Genomic DNA, 9,541 nt, shown 5'->3' with positions numbered 1-9,541 from the left:
TACTTACTCTTTCAAGTTGACAGGTTTGCCTTTCTCTGCCTCCTTCCTCAGGTTCCTCACCAACATATCTCCATACTGGCCAATGATGGGGAACATCTACACACAAAATATACCACCACCTGAAGTTAAATTGGAAAATCAAGTTCCAGACTGATCTGGCTTTCACAAACATGGAGCAGTAGGGGACTTTAAAAAAAAATTAAATTGTGTTTACTCAATTAATTTTTTAAAATTAATTGTTTTATTTTTATAAATTAATTATATATCTAAATTATATATAAATGTATAAAATATAAAAAATATATAATTAGTTATTATTTTTTTTTAAAGATTTTATTTATTTATTTGACAGAGAGATCACAAGTAGGCAGAGAGGCAGGCAGAGAGAGAGAGAGAAGCAGGCCCCTGCTGAGCAGAGAGCCCAAGGCAGGGCTCAATCCCAGGACCCTGGGATCATGACCTGAGCCAAAGGCAGAGGCCTCAACCCACTGAGCCACCCAGGTGCCCCATAATTAATTATTTTTAATTAATTGTTTAATTAATTTAAATTGTGTTACTCAACATATAGTGCAATATTGATTTCTGGAGTAGAATTCAATGACTCATCGCTTTCATACAACACCCAGTACTCATCACAACAAGTACCCTCTTTAGTAACTATCACCCATCTAGCCCCTAGCCCACCCTTTTCCCTCCATCAACCCTCAGTTTGTTCTCTCCTTAAGAGTCACTCATGGCTTGCTTCCCTCTGTCCTTTTTTCTTTTTTCCCATTCCCATTCGTTTATCTTTTTTCTTTCTTAAATTCCACATATAAGTGAGATCCTTAAAAAAAAAAAGATATGGCATATATACATAATGAAATATTATTCAGCCTTCAAAAAGAATGAAATCTTGCCATTTGCAATAATGTAGATGGAACTAGAGTGTATTATACTAAGCAAAATAAGTCAGCCAGAGTAAGAGACGTTTAATGACAAATCTTATCATGTGTTTTCTAGGACAGAAAGAGAAAAGACCATTTTTAGGAAGCCCAAATATAGCAGACTTCTCCCTAGAAATGGAATATGTTCTTATTTCCTACCTGTCCCCAGATGTATTCCTTAACTTTTTAACTCGTCTTTCTTACCTCTTTGATCTTTCCACTGGTGAAGGTTGGAGACAGCAATGTTCGTATTCTCTTCCATTCTTCATCATCAGACATAGAGACGGAATTTTTCATAAATCCCACTGGACCAAGAAACTAGTCAAAGAAAAACATTTTACCCCACATAAGTTTTGGAGATCTCCAAGTTTGTAGAAAATCTGTTAAATAGGTGTGAATTACTCATCAAATATTTAGTGATTGCTTACTTAATAGTAGGCCATATGCTAGATGCTTAATAGATATTTATCCCAAATGCCAAACTTCCTGAAAGGTTGAAGGAGGCATCCAGCCACCTGATATGCTTTCCAGCTTTTATGTCCCAATCTCCTTTCCAATATAAAGATGGTATGGAATAATTTGGCAGGGAAACTATATCTCTAGGGGAATACACACAATTAACAACTAGTACATTCTCTTAAGCTATGCAGAGTAGAATTGCAAAGATGGAAGGCAACCAAATAGACTGGCAATGCATGTTGCCTCAGAGCACTTCAGTCTTTACATATATGTACAGCATGCACATCTGGAAAAACAGATGTCTTGTTATGGTGATTCTTTAAAAAAACAGTATTGAAGACTAAAACCATTAGGAATCTATATGTTATTGTGAATAAATGGTACAGTTACGTGGAGATCTTTTCCCTCTGTATTTCTCCAAAGGGACAGAAAGAAAAAGAGATAATTCTATTTCTCAGCTTGGGACTGGCCTACCAAGCTAACTATCTCCAATCTTTCCCCCATCTTCCCAAACTCTATGCATTCATGATAAAAACTCACAAAGAACAGAAGGAACGTTCTCTGCTTAATAAAGAGCATCTAAAACCCTACACCTGACATTACCTCAGTGAGGAAAGACTGACATGGTATCATGAAGATGATGGAACAGGACACTCCAGCCTCTGTCACCCCACAAAGGACAACAATCAGACATCTATCCACAAACAAAAATAGGCCTCAGAGGAGAACATAGGCAGTAATCTCTTCGATATCAGCCACAGCAACTTCTTTCAAGATACGTCTCCAAAGGCAAAAGAAACAAAGCCAAAATAAACTTCTGGGACTTCATCAAAATCAAAAGCTTCTGCACAGCAAAGGAAACAGTCAAGAAAACAGAGGCAACCCATGGAATGGGAGAAGATATTTGCAAATGACAGTACAGACAAAAGGTTGATATCCAGGATCTATAATGAACTCCTCAAACTCAACACACACAGAACAGACAATCATTTCAAAAATGGGCACAAGATATGAACAGACACTTCTCCAATGAAGACATAGAAATGGCTATCAGACACATGAAAAAATGCTCATCATCACTAGCCATCAGGGAGATTCAAATCAAAACCACATTGAGATAATACCTTACACCAGTTAGAATGGCCAAAATTAGCAAGACAGGAAACAACATGTGTTGGAGGGGATGTGGAGAAAGGGGAACCCTCTTACACTGTTGGTGGGAATGCAAGTTGGTGCAGCCTCTTTGGAGAACAGTGTGGAGATTCCTCAAGAAATTAAAAATAGAACTTCCCTATGACTCTGCAATTTCACTCCTTGGTATTTACCCCAAAAATACAGATGTTGTGAAAAGAAGGGCCATCTGTACCCCAATGTTTATAGCAGCAATGGCCACAGTCGCCAAACTGTGGAAAGAACCAAGATGCCCTTCAAAGGACGAATGGATAAGGAGGTTGTGGTCCATATACACTATGGAGTATGATGCCTCCATCAGAAAGGATGAATACCCAACTTTTGTAGCAACATGGACGGGACTGGATGAGATTATGCTGAGTGAAGTAAGTCAAGCAGAGAGAGTCAATTATCATATGGTTTTACTTATTTACGGAGCATAACAAATAGCATGTTGGTCATGGGGAGTTAGGAGAAGGGAGCTGGGGGATATTGGAAGGGGAGGTGAACATGAGAGACTACGGACTCTGAAAAACAATCTGAGGGGTTTTAAGTGGTGGGGAGGTGGGAGGTTGGGGTACCAGGTGGCGGGTATTATAGAGGGCACGGATTGCATGGAGCACTGGGTGTGGTACAAAAACAATGAATACCATTATGCTGAAAATAAATAAAAAATAAATTTTAAAAAGTTATCACAATAAAAAAAATAGGCCTCAGAGCTTAGGAGTCCATTGAAGGACTTTCAATAACACAGTGGGGCAAAACTTTTGAGAAGAACTTTACAAGAAAAATAGGGAGATTAGCTTCATTTTGCCTGTATCACCCCATGACCCAGGCCGGCACTGCTCAGCACCAAGAGGACCCCCTCTGACCTGAGATAGTTCTCCTTCCTGGTAAATGGGCAGAAGGGTGAGTGGCCATTGACCCCACCCCTTCAGGGCACGGTACAAATGATGCACTTTGGTTTCACCCCACCCAGAGACTGGCACGGCTGACTCGTCTAGACAAAGCTAGGAACAAAGAGGGACAGGACTACCAGCCTTAGCCACCTGGCACGAGCAACCATGTTTCTCTGTGTCCTGTTCTGCAGAAGACCTTAGCAGCCCGAGCTGCTAAGGAACCAACAGCAGGTAGAGCACCATGCACCCTCTAAGATTTTGCTGTTGATGGTTTCACAGGTTTTCATATTCACAGACTCCAGCTGCCCGAGTCCAGCTCTGCTCCCTCTGCCCCTACTGGACTTGCCTCAGCCAGTGCCACCATCAGCACCCTGAGCCCTGGAAATTGCACCAGAAGCCACCCTGGCCTCTGTGACTGGACATAGGTACAACACCAGCCCAGGTTCCAGCAGCTTCTCAGATGCCTAAGGCCAGGCCTGACTCCTGTCACTGGACTGCACTGCCACGAATCCACAGCTAAACCCTGTACTTTGCCAGCCTGAACTCCGGTCACAAGCCCCAGTGCCATGCATGCAACAGTGGCTAGCCCCTTAAGTCAAATGAGTGCAGACAGACAGCACTCAGTGCTTGCTACCTATGTGCCTGCATTCGTCCTTGGCCCCTGCTACTGGGCCTAGCCCTCATTTGGGGCATGTGCCTCCATTCTTGACTCCACCGTCAAGTGCCCACAGGTGAATGTGTGTGCAGCACCAACCTTGGCCACCATTCTGCCTGCCCCAGTCCACTGACGCTGTATCTGGAGGTGCTACTGAACAGGCAAATAGCAACACAGGCACAATGAGCCCCCACAGCTCTTGATCTAATGGACCAAGCAGTTGCTGATGTTGAGGACTGAAAACTTCCCAAACCTAGGGAAATATATGGAAATCTGGATTATGAAGGTTAAAGGTCCCCAGTCCTCCACACTATTCTTATGTTCCACATATAAGTGAAACTGTATGGTAACTGTCCTTCTCTGCTTGACTTATTTCACTTAGCATAATTCACTTACATGTGGAACATAAGGAACAGCATGGAGGACATTAGGAAAAGGAAGGGAAAAATGAAGGGGGGGAAATCGGAGGGGGAGACAAACCACGAGAGACTATGGACTCCGGAAAACAAACTGAGGGTTTTACGGGAGAGGGGTTGGGGGAATGGGTTCGCCCAGTGATAGGTATTAAGGAAGGCTCGTATTGCATGGAACACTGGGTTTTATACGCAAACAATGAATCATGGAACATTAAAGAAACAACTAATGATGTACTGTATGGTGACTAACATAACATAATAATTAAAAAAATGTCCCCAATCAGATTGAATCCCAAAAAGACTTTACCTAGACATGTTATTAAAAAAATGTCAAAAATCAAAGACAGAGAACCTGTAAAGCAGCAAGAAAAAAGGAGCTCATCACAGACAAGGGAACACTTACAAGGCTATTCAGTGGATCTAGCAGCAGAAATCTTGAAAGCCACAAGAGAGTGAAATAAAATATTCAAAGTCATAAAACAAACAAACAAACAAAAAAAAAACCCCAAAAAACCCCAAAAGCAAACATTAGCAACCACAAATAATTTACCCAGAAAAGCAGGTAATGAGGGAGAGAGAAAGTCACTTCCAGACAAACACAAGTGGAAAATTTCATCACCACTAAAGCTGCCTTACAAGAAACACTAAAGGGTTGGGGCGCCTGGGTGGCTCAGTGGGTTAAAGCCTCTGCCTTCGGCTCAGGTCATGATCTCAGGGTCCTGGGATCGAGCCCCACATTGGGCTCTCTGCTTAGCAGGGAGCCTGCTTCCCCCTTCTCTCTCTCTGCCTGCCTCTCTGCCTACTTGTGATCTCTGTCTGTCAAATAAATAAATAAAATCTTTAAAAAAAAAAAAGAAACACTAAAGGGAGTTCTTAAAGGTGAAAAGAGAGGACACTTACTAGTAACATGAAATCATATGAAAGTACAAAACTCACTGGTAAATGTAAGTACATACTCAAATTTAGAATACAGTAATATTATAATGGTGATATACAAATCACTTATAACTCAAGTGTAAAAGATAAAACAATTAAAAAGACCTATAAGAATTTGTTTTATAGGGACACCTGGGTGGCTCAGTTTGTTAAGCAGCTGCCTTCGGCTCAGGTCATGATCCCAGCATCCTGGGATCGAGTCCCACATCGGGCTCCTTGCTTTGCAGGGAGCCTGCTTCTCCCTCTGCCGCTGCCTTCCACTCTGTCTGCCTGTGCTCACTTTCGTTCGCGCTTTCTCTCTGACAAATAAATAAAATCTTAAAAAAAAAAAAGAATTTGTTTTATAGATACATGGTATAAATATATGTAAATTGTGAATTCAAATACATAAAATAGAGGGGGAGTAAAAGCACTGAGGTTTTGAATGAGAACAAAGTTCTTTTTTTTTTTTTAAGATTTTTTTTTATTTACTTGTCAGAGAGAAAGAGAGCGCACAAGCAGGCAGAGTGGCAGGCAGAGGCAGAGAGAGAAGCAGGCTCCCCGCCAAGCAAGGAGCCCAGCATGGGACTCGATCCCAGGATCCTGGGATCATGACCTGAGCTGAAGGCAGCAGCCCAACCCACTGAGCCACCCAGGCATCCACAAAGTTAAGTTCTTATGAGCTTAAAACAGGGTGCTATATCTATAAGACTATAAAAAGTTTCATGTAAGCCTCTTGGTAAATGCAAAGCAAAAACCTAGAGTAGATATGGAAAAGGCAAAAATAAAGGAACGAGAGCATTCCCCCATAAAAAACACCCACGAAATCACAAAGGAAGACAGGAAGAAGGAACAAGTGATCTATGAAAAATTTGGACTAATGAAATGCAATAGTAAATCCTTACCCATTAATATATACTTTAATGTAAGCGGACAGGTGAATGCATAAAGAACATGGAATTTGTAAGGAGCACTGGGTGTTGTGCATAAACAATGAATCTTGGAACACTGAAAAAATAAAATTAAATTAAAAAAAGAAAAGAAAATGGAATATCATTGTCTTAAAAAGAGAGAAATCCTGTGCTCTCCAAAAAACATGGATAAACCTGGAGGACAACATGCTAATAAGTACAACTGAATCAGACACAGAAGGACAGATAGATACTGTATGATCTCACTTATAAGTGAAACCTAAAAATAAAACCAAGCTCAGTAACAGAGGGTAGAATGATAGTTATGAGAACGTAGAGAGGGGGGTGAAGGGCAGTTGTTAATCAAATGGTACAAACTTTTGGTTATAAGAAGAAAAATATCTGAAGACTAAATGTACTGTATTGTGATCATAGTAAACACTGAAGTTTATACTTGAATTTGCTAAAAAAAAATAGATCTTACATAGATCTTATATATTACATCTTACATAAAGGTAACTCTGGGTGGTAATGGTTATGTTAATTCATTTGTGTTCATCATTTCAAAATGTAAAAACATACATTACAACAGCCCACTGCACACCTTAAAAAATACATACTTTTAGTTGTAGTAAATAAACAAAAAATTTTTTTAATTGGTGAAAGACTGAATGCTTCCCCTTAAGATCAGGAACAAGACAAAATGTCCACTCTCACTGCTCTTATTAAAATCTTATTGGAGGGGCGCCTGGGTGGCTCAGTGGGTTAAGCCACTGCCTTCGGCTCAGGTCATGATCTCAGGGTCCTGGGATCGAGTCCCGCATCAGGCTCTCTGCTCCACAGGGAGCCTGCTTCCTCCTCTCTCTCTCTGCCTGCCTCTCTGCCTACTTGTAATCTCTCTCTGTCAAATAAAAAAATAAAATAAAATAAAATAAAATCTTTGGGACGCCTGGGTGGCTCAGTTGGTTAAGCCGCTGCCTTCAGCTCAGGTCATGATCCCAGGGTCCTGGGATCAAGTCCCACATCAGGCTCCTTGCTAGGCAGGGAGCCTGCTTCTCTCGCTGCCTCTGCCTGCCACTCTGTCTGCTTGTATGTACTCTCTCTCTCTCTGACAAATAAATAAAAAATCTTTAAAAAAAAAAAATCTCATTGGAAATTCTAGCTAGCCCAAGAGAGGAAACATAGAAAAAAAGGTATACAGATTGGAAAGATAAAAATCGTAGTGATCCTATTTTAGGTGACATAATTGTCAATGCAGAAAATCTTAAGTGGACCGACAGGTCGATTTGATTCTCGATGCTTGGCGCGAAATAAAGCTTTGCTTGAACTTCGCTTTGTATCAGTCTCGTTCCTTTGATTACAGACCCTAACAAATATGTCAAACACATTAAAAAAACAGTAACAATTATAATCACCCCAAAACACTGAAATACTTTAGGTGCTCATTAACTACGTGAAGAACTAAATGTTGGTGAAAAGAATCAAAGAAAACCTAGATAAATGAATGAGCATACGGTGTTCATGCCTAGAAAGACAGGATTTAGTAAAGACATAGATTTCCCCCAAACTGATTTATGGGCTTCAATCAATTCTTATCAAAATCTAAGCAAACTGTTTGTAAACAAAGATAAGCTGATTCTAAATTTGAATGGAAAGGCAAAGGAGCTAAAATAGTTAACACAATTCAAACAACAACAACAAAAAAATGGGAGGTGACGCCTGGGTGGCTCAGTTGGTTAAGCAGCTGCCTTCGGCTCAGGTCATGATCCTGGCATCCGTCCAAGGATGGAGTCCCACATCGGGCTCCTTGCTCCGCAGGGAGCCTGCTTCTCCCTCTCCCTCTGCTGCCCCCTTGCTTGTGCTCCCTCTCTCTCTCACTTGCTCTCATTCTATCTCAAAGAAATAAACAAAATCTTTAAAAAAAAAAAGAAATAACATTAAAATATTTGTTAACTCTAGGCGATGTGTACATGCGTATTTCCTGGGCCATTCTCCATAATTTTTTGCATGTTTAGAATATTTCAAATATCTTAGAAGTATCTCAAACATTTCAAATAATTTATCTATATTATCACAATGCGGAGACTTACTCTATGGCTGCAGTAATCAAGAGAGCCTGGTATTGGCGGAGGGAGAGATACAGAGATCAATGAACAGAACAAAGAATGAGAAACAGATACACGCCCATAGGCCCAACTTGATTTTTTTTTTTAAAGATTTTACTTATTTATTTGACAGACAGAGCTCACAAGTAGGCAGAGAGGCAGGCAGAGAGGAGGAAGCAGGCACCCTGCTGAGCAGAGAGCCTGATGTGGGGCTCAATCCCGGAACCCTGGGATTACGACCTTTGCCTACACAGAGGCATAATCCATTGAGCCACCCAGGCGCCCCCCAACTCCATTTTGATCCTGGTACAAAAGCAATTCAGTGGAGGAAGTAGAGTCTTCTCACAAATGGTGCTAGAGCAATTAGACATCCATTGGCCAAAAACAAAGATCTTTGACCTCAACTTCACACCTCACAAATAACAGGACTCTTAACTATAGGAAACAAACTGAGGGTTGCTGGAGGTGAGGTGGGGGAGGGGATGGGATAAGCCATACGGGGGGCACCTGATATAATGAGTGAGCACTGCATGTTATATGCCACTGATGAATCACTAAACTCTACCTCTCAAACTAATAAAGCACTCCATTAATAACAATCTATTAACTGAATACTTAATTGAATATTTAAATACAAATACAACTTAAAAAAATTACAACACAAAATGTATCACAGACTTCGTGTAAAACATAACACTATATAAGATTTACATTTTAAATGTAAAACATAGAATACATAAGATAATATATTAAATATAAAACATAAAACTAAATACTTGGAGAAAGTCTTGGGACCTGGGGCTAGGTAAAGATGCCAAACTTGATGCCAAACTCACAAACCATAAAAGGAAAAAAGGATAAACTGGTCTAAAAAAAAAAATGTTTGCTTTGGTGAAGACCTTGAGACAATGAAGAAACAAGCTATACACCGTGTCTATGAAAGAAAAGTAAGAGGGAGATTTTTGGTGATGGAAAACCTCTCTAACGTGACTTGAGTAGTGGATACACAAATCTACGTGTAAGATAAATATTCAGAGATGCGCGCAAGCGCACACACACACACACACACACAAATGAGTGCACATAAA

The 9,541-nt window shown here is 40.5% G+C and overlaps 1 protein-coding gene across 7 annotated transcripts in view; it reads right to left on the bottom strand.

Moving 5' to 3' along the window:
- LOC309854055 (cytochrome P450 3A12-like) overlaps positions 1–9,541 on the bottom strand; it is a 68,233-nt gene that overhangs the window by 31,711 nt on the left and 26,981 nt on the right. For all 7 annotated transcript variants that reach the window (XM_082712727.1, XM_082712728.1, XM_082712732.1 and 4 more), the window contains 2 exons: positions 1,128–1,241; positions 8–96 (listed from right to left, as the gene is read on the bottom strand). In XM_082712727.1, coding sequence (XP_082568853.1) covers positions 8–96; positions 1,128–1,241 — 203 coding nt within the window. The remainder of the gene's footprint in view (positions 1–7; positions 97–1,127; positions 1,242–9,541) is intronic.

The sequence above is a fragment of the Mustela nivalis genome (assembly GCF_964662115.1).
Source record: "Mustela nivalis genome assembly, chromosome: 19".
NCBI classification, from domain to species: domain Eukaryota; kingdom Metazoa; phylum Chordata; class Mammalia; order Carnivora; family Mustelidae; genus Mustela; species Mustela nivalis.
The sequence above is the reverse complement of the archived record's forward strand: the minus strand, read 5'-3'. Positions and strand labels throughout refer to the sequence as shown.